We start from the raw sequence: 18,894 nt of genomic DNA on the forward strand, positions 1-18,894 counted from the left end.
TTTAAAACCCTGCATGAAACCTCATCCCGGCGGTGGATGAGGTTTCATGTCTTTTCTATTCCCCGCTGGGGCTCCTGGCTGACCCACCAACCTTAAGGTTGGACGGGCAGGTCCTTTAATTGTTTTAATGATTTGTCAATGGCCTCAATTGGCCATTAACAGGTTGGCGGGCGGACAGCTGATTTTGCTGCGCCCCCGCCTTCCTGAAAATTTAAATGGGGCGGGATGATGTCGGGGGTTCCGCCAGACATCATCCCGCATCATTTTACGCGTCGGCGAGTGAGCCCCGCCCCCTGCTTGCCGACGGAAAAATTCTGCCCATAATTGCAAGAATTCCTTTCATTCCATTGCCTTTAAAGTACCACGTGACAAAATAGTGGTGACATAAAATATGTGAGTTTCCTTTCCCAATGAAAAAACTGAAAAATCTGCATGAAAAAAGCAACTGTGCAAAAAAAAAACTGTGCCAAAGAAAGTGTACATGGAAATAAGGGTGCCAAACTAAACCTGAACTTAAGTGATAAGAAGAGAACTAAAAGATAAAAAACATTGAAAAGCAAGAATGTTACAGTAGGAAAAGAAGTTCATGCTGTGCAATCATATTCAGCTACTTCAAGCCATACTTGGAAATTTAAGTTTAGGATCTGTTTTTTACTTCTAACAAAATTGATATGAGAGAGAAAGAAAAAAAAGCACAAGACAAATAACACAGAAGAACTTGGGAGGTATATTTAAATCCTTGGAGTCTAAAATGAAAGCATCCAAATTTTGCTGCAGTGTATTTTTTAGTAATAGCTCACATTGCTGCTGTTTGAGTTCTGACAGTAAATGGGCTCCCTCTGGCAGTAGCTGACGTAGCTGCTTTCCGCTGTTTTACACTATAAAGGATCTGGAGGCTGAAAAACAGCCCAGCACCACCTAAACTCAGCTCAGATTTCATTGCACTGTGCAGTCAGATAGGAAACAACCAAGCAACTTTTAACAATGTTCCTATCCCTCAGTGGAATTGGCTTTGTGGTGGAGTTATGATGAAGCATTTGGGAGTTTTAAGAGCTGTGGGAAATTGAAAGTTTCATAAAGTGGGGAACTCAAGACCTGAGACAGAAAAAGACACAGCACCTGCCTCTTGGGATCTTTTTAAGTGCATAATCTGCATTGCACTGAAATTTCTGCAGGAATCTTATTGGGATTGCAGATAGAACAGATCCAGGATAGGAATATCCATTTCAGCTGGAGTGAACATGTACCCCGGATTTTTCACAGCAGCAGTTTTTTATATTCAATGGAGATTCATTTTGATCCACGGTAAGAAAATACAGAAATATTAAAGATCTGATTATTAGTCATATACTAATGTGGAATCCATTGTGCGTACTTGTTTACTTACTTTCATTGCAGAATAGTATGTTTGTAATGGTATGTAAACACTTCCCAGCCTCTTGCCTGAAGTGATGAATTTTTCAGACATATTCGCCCTGGCATTCTTTCAGTGGCAAGGGCATTTGTGAAATAGCACACAATTAAATTCATGATAGACGTATTTGTTTAAACACAAATAATAGCTTGATTTAAAGTTGCCCTATGCTTTTTGCATTTGCTAACTTTTAGCCCAACTAAGTTATTTGACAAAAAACTTGGTTTCTGTTAACCCTTTAGCCACTAAACAAGCAGGGGCACTAATATGGTTAACAGAGCAAATGCTGTGACTGGTGTGCTCATGGTTTTGCATTGAAATTTTGATGACATGCCTCCCCATTTCCTCAGATATCTAAAACTTGTAAATTGGTAAATAAACCTCCTGAGTCTGGGAAGAATAACGTAACAGGTCCATGACATGCAGAAAAGCAAATCTACTCAATCTATTAAATTGCTTAATTATGCACACCTAGTGTTGAACTGAAAGGGCAAGGGGCAAAGGAAAATGCAAGTCAACAGTAAGCACACAACAGCAACTTTTCTTTTTGTATTGATTTTCAATTAAGTATCAACAATGGGAGGTAAAGCTAATTCTTTCAAATCCAATCAATATGTTTTGTTTTACGTCAAAACCAGTTGTATACAAAGAACACTGACTTACTTGAAAGAGAAATTCAAACCTTTAGCACATATACATGATTCAGATTGTTAGCTTTTCTTCAAATTCAGGAGATACAAATTGGGCCATAAGTAATCGGGGAATCTGATTACAGGCAATGTGTCAGAGCAGACTACAAAGTTGTTCAAGGATAGATATAATTAGTGTGAGGAATGCGTCAGTAATTAAGCAACTATATTCAAAGGTACTAGGAAATATGAAATAAAAGCAAAGTCCATTGAGATAATTGTTTTGATTAAAAATCCTTTGCTGAGACCCTGTCAATTGGAGAAAATGTCTATCCTGATAGATCAACCATGTATATCCATTTGTTCTGGTTTTATTACCTATGTTACATATTATTACTTATATATTACATATGTTATTTGTAACAATGCTTTGTATTATATAATATCATGTCAAAACATCGTAAACGGTATACAATGGGTTTCTGAAGATCAGTGATTATTGCAGTGTAGTTGAGCACTGAAGTCATTCCCTGCCTGCAACATGCCAATATTTCATGTGATTTTGGTAATAATTGTTGTGGGAGAAATATCGGATAAAGCCCTAGGAAAATTCCCTGCTTTCTTTAAATAGTGCAATGGGACTTTTACCATCTCCCTGAATCACTTGCATAGGCAGTTATGTCCATGGTTTACCACCTCATCCAAAACACTTTAGATACTTGCTTCTACAAGATCTGGATATGAGTACTTTAAACTGCACATTTATCTTCAATTTAAATCTATAAAAACCTATGATCCATTTGAATTTGAGTCAGCGTTAAATTAAATATGTTAATATTATTTAGTATGCCCTCCACAATGATAGCCACCATCGGGAGTTCCAAGTCCCAAACATCTGTTACCTCACCTTATTGAATACCTAAGACAGATGATGGTTTGTTTTCTTGGGCTTGAAGTTACACTGTGGACCAATAACGTGCGTTTGTCTGAACTTCTTCTACTTTCTTGTGAACTTCAACCTCTTTTAACAACTCCACTAAAATAATAGGCAACAGAGTTTCAGACAATGTTAAATATTTGTATGCTATTCTTCTACAGAATAATTACCAGGCTATCAATTTGAAAGCTTTTATGAATTAAATAATTTGACAAGAAAGTTTCACCTCTGTGCTCTGTGATGCATTACTAGAGAAAAACAACACAAATAGAATCACGTTTATTTAATGCCAGATGCCTTCCTGAAATAAATTAACATGAGTTTTGTGGACTTAAAGCAGGATTCTATGTTGCATGCCCCCATGAACAAGTCTATTTTGAATGTAAGATAAGAAATATAACTCATTCCCTCCCCTCTTTCATTCCACCACTAAATTCTCGACTGACTCTTGCTGAGCCAAGGCGCCAAAAGAAACTCATATTCAAAGGCAGTAACTTTCATATGCCTCAGGAGTGTAGGCTCAACTTCTGGACTCTTCAGGAGCTGTCTGTGCCCTAAGTTATGCCAGAGTGACCACTGAAGAAACTTCAAACTGGCAAATGATAGAATTCCTACCATGTAAACTGCAGACAGCTTCTGATGAACTAATTTACTTTGTGTAGTTAGTAAATTAATGAGGATAACATATTCAAAAGATATTCATGTCAACAATGGGATTGCTGAAAATACGTTTTTTTAATCAGCTAAATTCTCTTGTAAGGCTCTTTCACATCATGGTGAAAATTTCTCTTTATGGCTCCAGCAGGTGTGAAATCACATTTCCGAATAGAATCTTCTATTACTTTGTAACCTCTACACTGACCAAGTACCGCTCTATAAAGCGTAAGAGCAATTTTGTGCTTCCAACAGGGAACCATATTTGAAGTGGGGATGGGTCTGAGAATTGGAGTAACATTGTTGTAACCCTAACTAACCCTAAACCTTTGTGATTCCTTTGAGCACAGCTCCTGTGCTGGAGACCAAAATGCTTAACTTAAATCTGAAGTGTTATTTGAGAGATTTCACGTTGTTTCCCTTTGGGTGATAAAAATCAAATTTATGAAAGTGTTCTCCTGAAATAGTTGAAAATACTATCTTTAGTTACCTGGTAACATTGTGGAAAATTCCCTGTAGTTTGCAGTAAATAACACCTGAGAGAAAATATTGTTTCAGTTTTGTAATTACCTCTTCATAATGGCTTCAACTGCATTTGGCTTTGAAAAAAAGAAAGACTGAGCAAAAGAAAAACATTGAACAAATTGATAATTGCCTCTCAATATACAGTACAATTGATTTTTTAAACAGCATGAACCAAAGTATTCCTGCTTATACCTAGGCAATGCCCATACATACATTGACACCAGGTGAGGAACAGTTCTACTCTCAGCCCCTTAGCTCAATAGCTGGTGATACTTATTATTCAGGCTTTCACATAATGAATAGTCATGTTGGTAATACATCAGAGCTTGCTAGTGCCCATTGAACCGCACCACAACCTAAATAACAAGTGAAGAGGTCAGTCAGTGGGCATATCTTCACCACGCTGTGTTAACTCAATGTTATTATAATTACGTAGCTATTCCTTGAGGCTTTTCCCTGCCTGGTTGATGCTCTGCAACTACATAGCTGGAAAAACAAATCTTTTTATCAGAGCTTCCACCTCACTGAAGATGCTTCAGGCCAATCCACATCCTGCAACCTGCTCTGAAAACTCTGTTCATATTTTGAAAGCTGTGAAAAGTTGCACCACAGCAGCTGAAACAATCCATAGCATTCTAAGACAATAACATTCTAAATAAAGCAATGCCCAACATTCTAAAAAGAAAGTCAATTTTCCCAATCTCCCAGTGTTAATGGACTCTTTAAAAAAAATTCCAGGATCCGGATCTAGGTGCATATCTTTGCCAAAAACTAATCTGTTCTTCTTTGGAACATACCCTATCTTTGTACCAAGTTTTGTTGAAATGTGTCCATTAGTTTTTCAGATAAATTGTTTACAGGCAAACAGACTAACAGGAGCAAAAACATTACCTCCACCCAGTTTCAGTGGCGGAGGTAAAAATTTTATAACACGAACAGCTAGAAAAGGAAGGGAGTTAACCAGACCAGTAACTGAAGAGATTAAAAGACAAAGCATGTTTAAATTACAAAGCAAAATCCATCCATAAATAATAGCAATGAAAACTTGGAAATGTATTATGAAGGGATAAAAAACCTAAAGGTATGTGCATGTTTTAACCTGCTTCCAGTCCTTTTCTGACATACAAAACATGCGGAGTGTTCATTAGTGCTGACATTGGTAAGACATTTGTGGTATGTGTGTGTGTGTGTGCCCTTTTGAGGTTATATGGAGACAGTAGCCTTTGAAAGTAAAAATTTACCCAGTCCCCTTACCTTATTCACTTACAGCATTGATACTGATTCCACTTGCCCTTTTCTATTTGCTGTGTGGTCATCCATACAGATTAAACTCAGGCTGCCCAATTTTCCAGCCTTCAACTTTGGGAACTCTGTAAACAGTCTTAAGTTTGTCATAAAATGTGATGGCTCGCTTGTAAAACTGCTTTTTAAGTGGCATTACTAGTGGTAAGAGAATGTACCAGACCACTTCCAGCATCTGTGACAAGAGAAGTGAGCCAAATAAATGAACAATGTCGATAGCACTCAACAACATTGTTAGTGTCTAGGCACAGAGGGAGTTCTTAAGTTTGTGCTAACAGTATCTGATACTCCTCAGGTCAAAAGGGGGCATCGTTTTCTGTTGATGAGATTAGGTTTTCAAATAGTCCGACAGACTGATGTCCAAGATCATAAAACTATTGTAGAACTGCACCAGTTTAAAGAAATTCCAAAATAAACACTCTCCACATGACCCGCCATAGTGCCGTGACAATGAATTCTGATAACCTTGTTTGAAAAGTGTAGCAAAGCACCCTGAAAGTTCAAAGTTAACCGAGGTATTGTTCCAGGTTCAGCAAAGACTAGTACCTTAACCCAGACTACTTTGTTTGAAGTCTTCAGAACACATTTTAGCAGTACATGACTGTTAATTGACATGGTGCTAGTGGAAATGTACATATAAAGGGCTCAGACATTGATTCATTCTTCATGACTTCTGTAATGTTTGCTTAGTAAGAGCCATTGGATAAAGGGAACATTTGTCTGTCATTGAGGTGCTCCTATTAAGAAGCATCCTACGAATTTGTATTTTTTGAAAAGATTATCTATATACACATATTTTCTGTGGTTGTACAGTTGACTGCACAGTGGTTGAGAAAGAGTAAATTGACTTTGTTAGCAAGGCTGTGCATTTACAGGGAGCAATGTATGATTATGTAGGGATTATTTTCCTTAGCAGCTTAGAGAAATCAATAACCAGGGGACATTGATTTAAAATAATTGGTAGAAGAAGTTAATGAGAAATGTTTTCATCCAGAGGATGGTTGGCAGGGGAAATCAAGAACTCATTTGTTGAAAGGGTGGTAGACGCAGAAACAGAAACCTTCATCATAATTAGAAAACACTGTGTACTTAAGAGTGCTGTAACCAACAGGACCATGAGCAGAATCATCCGTGCCCACTGGCGTCGGGTGTGTTCAGTGGCGTGAGTGGATAATATGGTGAGAAGGCCAAAAATTGGTTTCATGACATTGTTAAACCAGTTTGCGATCATCTGCTCCATCCGCCAATGGCGGACCACGTTTCATGCTATCAGACATCGGTAACTTCAGTGTAATACATCTGCATGTCATTGTAAGCCCAGCTTGCCGAAATGGTCCCTCCCCACTGAATCACCCACCCACGCCGGCGTATTTCACAACAGCATATAAAAGGCCTGCACTTTGAAGGGAACCCAGAGGTGTGTGCACAGTAATGTTGCGGAGCGCTCACCCAGGTTGCCTGTTGGACTTCAAGCTTGAGGTGCGTTGGGGTGGGGGGGGGTGCAATAGCTGCCCTGCGGTTGAAGGTAGCGCTCCAGTGCTTGCGGGGTTGGGGGGTGATGTGCGAGGGAAGCAGCCGCACATTAGAGAAACCTCGTATAAAGTGACAATTCCTCTGCAGCTGAGACAGTTCAGGCGCAGCCACATTGATGTGATTGAATCAGGCCTCGAGCTTCTCTGCCCACTCAAGCAACGCAGAGGCATCAAAGCGTCACCAAGTGCTTCAGGACTTTTCACCCCTCAGGCACAGACTGCAAGGTAATGAGCATTTTAGTTGACTGAAGAACAGTTGGATGACTGCTAAAGCTGGCCATGCAGCAGTCACTGGTGGAGGTGCTCACAGCTCCTTGCAATGTCATCATCCTGGTTTGGACCACTCTCCCCCATGGTTCAAGCTAACAGTGCAGCCTTGCAGTGTAGTTTAGGAGAATGCCTGTGCCTGAGCTGAATCTCAACTCAGGTGCAGGCATTCTCCTTACTTGCGCTGCAAGGCTGCACTGTTAGCTTGAACCACAGAGGAGACTGGTCCAAACCAGGATGATGACATTGCAAGGGGCTGTGAGCGCCTCCACCAGTGACTGCTCCATGGCCAACTTTAGCAAGGAGATTGAAAATGTGCCCAGTCGTCCAACTGTTCTGCAGTCCACTAAAATGCTCATTACTTTGCAGTCTGTGCCCAAGGGGTGAAAAGCTCTGGAGCACTTGGTGACACTTTGATGCCTCTGTGTTGCTTGAATGGGCAGAGAAGCTAGAGGCCCAACTCCAATCATATCAATAGAGATAAAGACAAAAAACTGCGGATGCTGGAAATCCAAAACTCAGCAGAAACATCAACTCTTTTCTTCTCCGCCGATGCTGCCAGACCTGCTGAGTTTTTCCAGGTAATTCTGTTTTTGTTTCCAATCATATCAATGTGGCTGCACCTGAACTGTCTCAGCTGCAGAGAAATGGTCACTTTATATAAGGTTTCCCGAATGCGGGACCGCTTCCCTCACTCATTCCCACCCCGCACATGCTTGTACGCTATCTACAACTACAGGGCACCCTTTCACCCGCCCCCATGCATCTCAACCATAGGGCAGCCCTTAAGCTGAAGTCCAACAGGTGAGCATGCCACAATGTTACTGTCTACTCACCTTCGAGTTCCCCTCAAAATGCAGCCGCCAAGTGCACGCCTTTTATATGCTGTTGCGAAACACTTTGGCGTGCAAACACGCCGACATGTGTGGATGATCCAGCCAGGCGAGGGGTGCAGAGAGGGGGATGATTTTGCAAGCTGGGCTTATAAGGATATGCAGATGTAATACAATGAGGTTTCCAATGTCCGATGGCAGGAAACAGGGCTGCCATCAGTGGACGGAGAGGGTAATCGCAAACTGGTTTCACGACGTCGTGAAACCGATTTTTGGCCTTCTTGCCAAATTGCCCGCTCATGCCACTGAACACGCCCAACGCCAGGGGAACAAGGATGCTTCCGCCCTCAGGCTTCAAAATGGCTTAGGCCTCATAGCAGCAACAACCGAAGAGTGGCAAGTGCACTCTACACATTGTCCTCCCAATTTGCACTAGAAGTCAAATTCAGCCAAGTGCCTTTAAAATAGACAAATATGCATGTCTCCTATTTTTATGGAGCCACTGTATAAATGCAAGTTGCTTTATTATTGTTGATTATTAAAAAAGATAACTGTTGTTCTCATGTATGGATCACTTTTCTGCACCTAGCACATGTAAAATAAGCTTTTGTGACTTAAAAACAGACATTTTAGCATGGTAAGAATGATCAGAAATGATGAATATTCTGTATTCTGTTTGAGAGAGATCAGGCTTATTGTGGTAAAGTGAAGTACCCTGTCCCTTTAAGAGAATGCAAGTGCACTGATCATGTGACAGCACTGACAGTCACTGTACAGCGCAGGCAACTGGGAACTGTAAGTCTAGTTCTGATCTGGTGCTCTGCCCTATGTCTCAATAAACCTGTTTATTCTTACACAAGTCTCTCCCCATTATTGATTGCAAGCAGCAATTGATGAGAACATAGGGAAGCATGCAGTTAGAGTTTGGCTGGCCAATGAACTCATTTACCCAAGACATAAAAGTGGCGATGAGGATAAATAACATAAGAAAATAAATTTCAAGAGGGTGAGCAAAGCATTGGAAAGAGCAACTGTACTTGTGTTGTAAAATAGGTGACAGCCGGCAAACGCAACAGGAAGCAGTGCTGCAGTTTAAAATTTTTTAAAAAGCGCTGTAGGATCACGATCACGGGGATCCCAACAAAACTCGAAAAGAGCGCGAAACCCAGCAGAGAAAAGCCAACAGCTGCAGAGAGAGAGCTAAAAAAAAAAGTGACTGCTCTTAAAGCAGCAATCCATTTAAAAGGGTAAATAAATGAAAAATGGCTATGGACAGAAAATTATAAGAGACCCCAGAGAGAGGACGACTCCGCGGTAAGCCAAACACCTAAATTGATCATTACCTGGAAAGCCACTTACAGTTATTCACGATGCCGCTGTTTGGGCCTGTTGATCCATTTGACCCCATTTCAGATGTCTGGTCTCAGTATGTAAATGCCTAGCGTTCTTTTTTTTTTACTGCTAATGACATCGCAGGGGAGGAAAAAAAGAGGGTGATTCCTTTGTCTTCATGCTGGAGCAAAATGTACAGGCTGATCCACAGATTTACGTCACCTAGCGCCCCAGACACAAAGATTTCGATGAGTTAATAAAAATTGTACAGAGCCACCTGAGACCAAAGCCCTCAGTTACTATGCAGCACTTCAAGTTCAATCCAAGGAACAGGCTTCCAGGGGAGACAATAGCTAACTATGTGGCCGTTTTAAAGGCATTAACTGAACATTGGGAATTTAGAACGTTCATTCGTGAAATGTTGAGAGACCAACTGATAAGCAAGATTGGAGATGATGTTGTCCAAAGGTGTTTCCTGGCCTAACCTAGTCCAGACTTCAATAAAGCATTAAAATTAGCTACCACAATGGAGAGTGCTGTTAGAAATTCAGAAGTTATAAAAGATACACAAAATGGCGCCATCCATCTAGTCGAGCGGGACAATCTGGCAACAAAAGGCGTGAAAACTTTGGACTCCATGGAAAGGCTGGAAACACTTTTTAGCTCCAGGCCATTTAAAAACAACAGTACTGCAGTGAAAACCCGCAAAATGAATGAGAGAAATACATCCAGGCCTCCAGTGAGCAAATGACAACTCAAACAAGTCGAGTGTCTTTTCTGCCACCACTATGGCCACATAAGGCAGCACTTGAGAGAAAGGCTAAAACAAAACTATAAAGGCAGAAGGAAAAATCGTGAAATATTCCTCATGAAAGAGCCAGAAGAAATAGAATCAGACATCCATTCATTATATAACCTCAAAATGGGTAGAACTGAGCCAATATAAGGCATTACAGTTAACGGACAACCCAATAAGATGGAAGTTGATACCGGAGCGTCGATGTGTATCATTGGAGAGCATACATTTAAATATCTGAGTAAAGGAACCCATCCTTTGAAGTTAGAAGTTTCGGACACAAAGCTGAGGACATACATGGGCAAAGAAATAAGTATGAAAGGGTTATGTCAAGTCTCGGTGACGTTTGGAGATCAATCTGAAAGGTTGACCTTGTTAGTGTCAGCTGGACCGGGCCCCAGCTTAATAGGCCGCAACTAGCTCGAAAAGTTTAAATTGAAATGGGCCAAAATTTTTCTAATTACAGTGCAAGCCTTACAGCAATTGCTGCAAAAGTATGCTTCCTTTTTCAGTGACGAGTTAGGAAGGATTCGAGGGCTACAGGCCAGGATCCATGTAGACCCAAACACAACCCCCGGATTTATAAGAGCCAGACCAGTCCCTTATGCTCCATGGAACAAAGTTGAAACCAAGCTGGACAGACTGAAAAAAACTGGGCATCCTACAACCAGTGCAATTTTCCGAGTGGGCGGTCCCATCATATCTGTACTGAAGCCGGACCAAAGCATGCGTTTATGCGGTGACTATAAGCCAAACTTGATAGACACCCGATTACCAAGATTGCGGAATTATACTCGAAGTTGGCACAGGGCACCACATATTCAAGCCATGCTTACCAGCGGGTAGAGTTGGAAAAGGACCCAAGGGAATTCATCACCATTAATATGTATCGAGGATTGTATCAATACACAAGTCTACTTTTTGGGGTGTCCTCGGCATGTGCTATTTTCCAAAGAACATTGGAAAACTTGCTCCAAGGATTGCCCCATGTTATCATTTACTTGGATGACGTAATGGTCACAGGACTGACTGACGATGAACAGTTAGCAAATCTAGAAGAGGTGTTCAAACGCTTCACACAAGAGGGGTTATGTTTAAAACGAGGGAACTGTCTGTTCCAAGCTAAGGAGGTAGTTTACTTGGCCCACAAGGTTGATGTGCAGGGCCTGCATCCTGTGGAAGAAAAAGTCCAGGCCATTCACGAGGCACCTGCACTGAGAAATACCACAGCGCTTAAGGCCTTCTTTGGTATGGTAAGCTATTACAGCCGATCTCTCCCAAACCTCTTGACTGTGCTGGCCCCATTGTATGGCCTGCTTAAGAAGAACCAGAAATGGAGTTGGCAAGCCCCACAGCAGGATGCCTTCCTGAAAGTGAAGCGATTATTAAGGTAGTTGACCTTGTTGGTCCACTTTGACCCCAAGAAGGAATTAATTTTAACATGTAATGCGTCCTCTTATGGAATAGGGGCTGTCTTTTCACATCAGATGGCGGATGGCTCCGAACGACCCATTGGTTATACATCTCGTACAATCAGTGTCGCAGAGTGACGATATTCCCAGATTGAAAAGGAGGACTTATCTATCGTGTTTGGCATCCAGAAGTTTCATCAATATCTCCACAGTCACCATTTCCATATTATAACCCCTACTGGGATTATTTGGAGAAGATAAAGCAATACGACCTGCCACATGGGCTTGCATCCAGAGATGGGCACCAGTATTAGCTGTCTACGAATATACTTTTGTTCACCATTCGGAAACTCAAATCACACATGCCGACGCACTAAGCTGCCTTCCCCTGCCAACTAATAACAGGGAGGCTCCAATTCCCTAGGAACTGGTCTTAGTGCTAAATTTTCTGGATTCCTCCCCCGTTCAGACCAGACAAATCCGTGAGTGGACAAGCCAGGACCCACTATTGTCTAACGTATTACTCTATAACTATTACTCAGGGGAGCAAGGGTTATTGTGCTCCCGAGGGCCGTTATTAGCTGAGCTACATAGCGCTCACCCAGGCATTAGCAGAGTGAAGATGCTCACATGCAGCTATTTGTGGTGGCCAGGCATGGTCTTAGACATAGAAACCCTGGTCAAAAGCTGTCCTCAATGCCAGCAGGTACAAAAGCTCCCTCCCCTTAGCTCCACTGCACCCATGAGAATAGCTGGGGTGGCCGTGGGTGCGTCTGCACATCTATTACGTGGGACCCTTTACTGATTGACTCCCACTCCAAATAGATGGACATCTATGAAGTCGTCGCCCACATCAGTTGCCACCACAGACCGTTTACGGTAGAGTTTTGCAGTGCATGTGTTGCCAAAGGTCCTCGTATCAGACAAAGGGACCGTTTTTACCAGCGGGGAGTTCCATAGGTTCACAACCCTTAATGGCATTACCCAGATCAAAATCTCACCCTGCCATCCAGCATCGAATGGCATGGCTGAACGGGCAGGCCAAACCTTTAAATCCAGGATGAAAAATATGGAAGGGGATTCCATCGGCGTGAGATTGTCCTGGTTCTTGTTTGCACATCGGACCACGCCACACATGACGACCGGCATTGTCCCTGCAGAACTACTAATGAAGAGACGTCCCCGCACCCACCTGACCCTTATCTAGCCAAATTTAGAGGGGAAGGTGGAGGAAAGCCAAGAGGCGCAGAAGACCAAGCATGATGGTCATGGTCACGAAATAACTGTCACGGCGGGAGATGCAGTCCTCGCAAAGAGCTTTGGAGATGGGCCCAATTGGCTGTTATGTGAGGTGAGGACAGTAACTGGGCTCTTCTCCTATAATGTATCGGTAAATGGCCAAATAATTAGATGACACGTGAATCATCTCCACAAAGGAACACCAGTCTCACAGGAAGAAATGCAGTCTTCATCTACCCTTGAGTTTGTGCCACATGTAGAGGACAGATTACACGATTTGGAAGCACCGGTAGGGCCTGTGGGACCTCGTGGACAACTGTCCCCTGAAAACGAGGTCTCGGAAACACCAGCCGACGTTGTTGAACTGAGACACTCAACACGTCTGAGAAAGCCTTCTGAGAGATTTGACCTGTAAGCAGTTATTGTGTAAATAGTTAATGTGTTTGAAGCTTGTTAGCTGTACTTTTAAGTAAAGGGGGAGGGATGTGGTAAAGTGAGGTACCCTGTCCCTTTACGGGGACGTAAGTGTGCTAATCATGTGACAGCACTGATGAATCGCTGCACGGCTCGGGCAACTGGGAACTGTAAGTCTAGTTCTGGAGGTTTCTGAGTGAGCACATATGATCTGGTGCTCTGCGCTATATCTCAATAAACCATCACTGTTCATTCTTACATCAATCTCTCCCTGTTATTGATTGAAAGCAGCAATTGATGAGAATATAGGAAGGCATGCAGTTAGAGCTCGGTTGGCCAACAAACTCATTTAACCAAGACGTAAAACTTACCAAAGTGAAATGCTGTGGCAAGAAAGGTAAAGTGGAAGAGCTCAAATAAAATGTAAAAATAAAATGGTACAATTGTAAATATATATGAGAGGTTTCTAATAGTCTATCTAGTTAGTGTTGGATTAAGTGATTTGTTGTTAAGTAGCCGCAGAACTGAAAGTGAATTAACAGGATTACGATCATAGGGCTGGATTTTACAGTGAAAGCAAGTTCCCCAAACCCCAGCGTAAATTTCACAGTTGAGCACCTGCCTCTGCTTAGCTGGCTCACAACCACCCCCCCGACTTTAATTTTTCAGGTGACCAAAGATCCCGATTGCCTTTTTAATGACCTTCTCTATTGCACAACGACCTGTGATGAGCTTCTACGTCCTACTTACTCCTCTACCCTTTAAAATCTTAAAGCCCCATGATAATGTCTGCCAGTCTGGATAACAGTGTTTACTACATTTTAAATGTTGAAGTGCAGCTGCCTTCAGTCCGATCCAATTTTTGTTAGGGTGGTGTCCAAAACACGACTCGATTAGGATGCTGCGGGACATCCTTCTGCCGCAACTGGGCCATGGACCAGGCCACCCACCCAATGCCTCACCCGCCACTTGTAAATGAATGGCGAGGGTGGGGGGGGTGGGCAGACCTCCACCGATGGCACAGTGACCTAATTTATGGGTCCACCCACCTGTTTTCCCACCCACAGATGGCCCATAAAATTCAGCCCATAATTTACTTGGAATATCTAGTTCACATTTCCTTTTTCAGCACTGGACAATAGCAATATAATCTGATGGTGCATCTCATTCCTAATTCAGCCTCAGCAGATTTTGTGGCATGTGTCAGCATAAGAATAAAGAATTATTTTAACTCAAGTAGAAGCACTTTCAACTCTGGGTCAGAACAGGCATAAAATATAAACTAATGATAAAAACAAAAAAACTGCGGATGCTGGAAATCCAAAACAAAAACAGAATTACCTGGAAAAACTCAGCAGGTCTGGCAGCATCGGCGGAGAAGAAAAGAGTTGACGTTTCGAGTCCTCATGACTGTCGAAGGGTCATGAGGACTCGAAACGTCAACTCTTTTCTTCTCCGCCGATGCTGCCAGACCTGCTGAGTTTTTCCAGGTAATTCTGTTTTTGTTTTATAAAATATAAACTCACACTCTAACATAATATTGAGAGAGTATTCATTGTGAAAGATTTTGGGTGGTCTTTGCTACTTGCTCACTGATGTGCAAAACAATTAGATATTGTATTTTGGAAGCATGAGATCAAATGTTCATTTAAGCCTATCTTGTGTCTTTGGGTTAATAGCAGTAATAGCAAAGGTGCCCTTTGGGACAGGTCAAGCACCCTTTGGGTTTTTTAAAAATAGACATGAATGTGCATGAAACGTGGATAAACTGATTATAACTATCAAGAGAGCTGTCAAGGCATTTGAATCTCCTGCTCTTTACAGATTTGTAAAACTTGACTGCTGTGTTGAAAAATATAATTGCTCGCTATTTCACTGTCTGTTGACATAACCCTGAGGATTATCATTCTTGGATCAGTGCTGCATAGCTGATTTCACAGCTATCATTATCACAGTGGAGTGCCTGTCAGTTCATAGTTTCATTGGCAGCTCCATGTGCTTAAAAAGCCTTAAGTTGGACAATGAGCACAAGTGCTTGTTGTTGTAAGGGGTTAAATGTTTGAAGGAATTTAAATGTAGTGAATGGGTTTTTTATCAATGAGAATGTTCTTTTTAAAATACTGAATTCATCAATAGACACTTAGAAATTTGTTTTATTTCCTCTGAGCATGGACCCTGAGGTCTGCCCATGGTGGATACTGGGTGAAGTGGCATGGAGGGTGTAAGAGCAAAGAGTGGTGGATGGGAGCATAAGTTGGCACTAAGTTAGCAGTGGGGTTCTAAAGGGCCATGGGGGGTTGGCGGGGCATATGTGAGCATGAAGGGTATGAGGAGCTTTCGAATACTTGTTGGGGTCATAGGTTTGCATATGAGCTGTAAAGGGCCATGAAGGGCATAGATTGGCATGGAGGGTATGTGGTGCCATTGGGGTGGGGGGCATAGGTTGGCAAAGGGGCAAAGAAAGACCATAGGTGGGTGTAGAAATAGGTTGACACAGAGGGTATGAGGGACCATGGGAGAAGTGGGCATGAGATGGTATGGGTTGGCATGGGTGGGCATGGGGAGTGTGCAGGGGGTGAGGACTAGGGGGCTGTTTTTTGTTTTATTGGGGGGTTTTTTTTGCTGCTGGGACAAAGTGCTAGATCACCAAGGCCAGCCTTTTGCCTAGCCTGCCTGCTTCTGGACAGTTTTTGGGTGAGCAGGCACGACTCCCATCACCACCCCACTGTCCCCAGAACAAAAATTGGAAATTCCGAAGCTGATTCTCAAGATCCATTTTTGCAGAGCCCGGAATTCTCCTGACTCTGCATTCTCAATTCGCGATCAAAAATTCAGGCCTTACTTGAAAAAGGTAACAACCAAAATAGTGAGAATGGTGATTCATATGGAGAAAAAAAGCACCAGCTTTTACTTAATCAATTGAAAGATTGTTAAATTCATTCATGGGATGTGGGAGTTCCTAGCTAAGACAGCATTTATTGCACGTCCCTAATTGCCCTTGAGAAGGTGATGGTGAGTTGTCTTCTTGAACCGCTACAGTCCATGTGGTGTAGGTACACCCAAAGAACTGTTAGGAAGGGAGTTCCAGGATTTTGACCCAGTGACAGTGAAGGAACGGCGATATATTTCCAAGTCAGGATGGTGTGTGGCTTGGAGGGAAACTTGCAGGTGGTGGTGTTCCCATGCATCAGCTTCCTTTGTCCTTCTAGATGGTAATGGTCGTGGGTTTGGAAGGTACTGTCTAAGGAATCTTGGTAAGTTCCTGCAGTGCATCTTATAGCTGGTACAGACTGCTGCTACTGTGTGTCGGTGGTGGAGCGAGTGAATGTTTGTGGAAAGGGTGCCAATCAATTGGGTTGCTTTGTCCTGGATGGTATCGAGCTTGTTGAGTGTTTTTGGAGCTGCACTCATCCAGGCAAGTGGAAAGTATTCCATCACATTCCTGACTTGTGCCTTGTAGATGATAGCTAGGCTTTGGGGAGTCAGGAGGTGAGTTACTCCTTGGAGGATTCCAAGCCTCTGACCTGCTCTTGTAGCCACAGTGTTTATATGATTAGTCCAGTTCAGTTTCTGGTCAATGGTAGCCCCCAGCGTGTTGATAGTGGAGGATTCAGTGGTAATGACATTGAATGTCAAGGGGCGATGGTTGGATTCTCTCTTGCTTGAGATGGTCCTTGCCTGACACTTGCGTGGCACGAATGTTACTTGCCATTTGTCAGCCCAAACCTGGATATTGTCCAAGTCTTTCTGCATTTAGACATGGGCTGCTTCAGTGTCTGAGGAGTCGCGAATGATGCTGAACATTGTGCAAACATCCCCACTTCTGACCTTATGATGGAATGAAGGTCATTGATGAAGCAGCTGAATATGGTTGGGCCAAGGACACTACCCTGAGGAACTCCTGCAGTGATGTACTGGAACTGAGATGATTGATCTCCAACAACCACAACTATCTTCCTTCATGCTGGGTATGACTCCAACCAATGGAGAGTTTTCCCCCTTATTCCCATTGATTCCAGTTTTGCTAGGGCTGCTTGATGCCACACTTGGCCAAATGCTGTCTTGATATCAAGGGCAGTCACTCTCATCTCACCTCTGGAGTTCAGCTCTTTAGCCCATGAGCAGTGAAATTCTCCAGTTTATGATTCTATGCATTTAGTCACTTTTGTGTGTAGGATTTAGTACACGTAACATAAACAATTAAAAGATGTGGCCATTATTGGCTCCATAAAGCCTAGAAATAATTTGTTCCTTTTTTTTATTTCCTTGCAAACAGTGATATTTTGCATCTCTGTTAAATTTCAGGCATGAAGCTTATTGAAAATATAAAGGATAGTGATTATATAAAGAAAGAATTAATCTTGTTTTTATTCATTCATCGAATGTGGACATTGTAACAAGACAAATATTTACTTTTGCCCTTGAGAACGTGGTGATGAATAGCCTTCTTGAACTGCTGCAGCCCTTGCTGTAAGGGAGGGAGTTCCAGGATTTTTCCCAGTGATGATGAAGGAACAATATATTTCCAATCAGAGTAGCATGTGGCTTGGAGTTAATAGTGTTCACATGAGCCTGCTGTTCTTCTAGGCCATAGAGGCTACGGGTTTGGGAAGTGCTATTGAAGAAGCCTTGGTGAGTTACTGCAGTACATCTAGTAGATGGTACATAATGCACCATAGTGGTGAAGCAAGTGAAGTCTTAAGGTGGTAGATGGGGTGCAAATCAAGTGGGTTGCTTAGCCTTGAATGGTGTTGAGCTTCTTGAGTGTTGCTGGAGTTGCACTCATCTAACACACTCCTAACTGTGACTTGTAGATGGTGGAAATGTTTTGGAGAGTCAGAAGATGATTCACTCACTACAAAATACCCAGCATCTGTCCTATTCTTTTAGCCACAGTACTAATATGGCTGCTTTGAATAAGTGCCCAATGATGTCCCCCAGGACATTGATGTTGTGGGATTCAGTGATGGCAATGCGATGGATTGTCAGGTGGTTAGACTCTCTTGTTGGAGATGGTCATTCTCTAGCAGTTGCATGGCACAGATGTTACTTTCCACTTATCAGCCCAAGTCTAAATGTTGTCCAGGTCTTTTTACATATGGACATGAACCGTTTCATTACCTTCACAGCCTTCAGCTACAGCCACCTTCCTTTGTGTTAGGAATGACTCCAGCCAGTGGAGAACTTTCCCCCAATTCCCATTGATTTCAATTTTACTAGGGCTCCTTGATGTCGCATTTGTCCAAATGTTGCCGTGATATCAAGGGCAGTTACTCTCACCTCACCCCTGAAATTCAGCATTTTTGTCCACATATGAACCAATGCTGTAATGAGGTCTGAAGCCAAATAGCTATCGCGGAACCCAAACTGAGCATCAACGAGCAGCTTATTGATAAGTACAGTAATAGCACTGTTGATGACATCTTCCATTATTTTGCTGATGATTCAGAGTAGGCTGATGGAAGTACCTGGCCAGATTGGATTTGTCCTGCTTTCTATGCACAGGACATACTTAGGCAACTTTCCAGGTAGTCGGGTAGTGTTGTAGCTGTACTGGAATAGCTGGCTGGAGGTGTGGTTAGTTAATAAATGAAAAGGCGAAAAGTTC

General features: G+C 42.5%; 1 protein-coding gene across 2 annotated transcripts in view; it reads left to right on the top strand.

Moving 5' to 3' along the window:
• Positions 1 to 921: 921 nt before the first annotated feature.
• The window catches only part of kdrl (kinase insert domain receptor like), a 217,397-nt gene continuing 199,424 nt past the window's right edge, over positions 922 to 18,894 (top strand). For both annotated transcript variants that reach the window (XM_041195167.1, XM_041195168.1), the window contains exon 1: positions 922 to 1,305. In XM_041195167.1, the coding sequence (XP_041051101.1) occupies positions 1,242 to 1,305 (64 nt within the window). In that variant the 5' untranslated portion in view covers positions 922 to 1,241. The remainder of the gene's footprint in view (positions 1,306 to 18,894) is intronic.

Source organism: Carcharodon carcharias, chromosome 9, assembly GCF_017639515.1.
Source record: "Carcharodon carcharias isolate sCarCar2 chromosome 9, sCarCar2.pri, whole genome shotgun sequence".
Lineage (NCBI taxonomy): Eukaryota > Metazoa > Chordata > Chondrichthyes > Lamniformes > Lamnidae > Carcharodon > Carcharodon carcharias.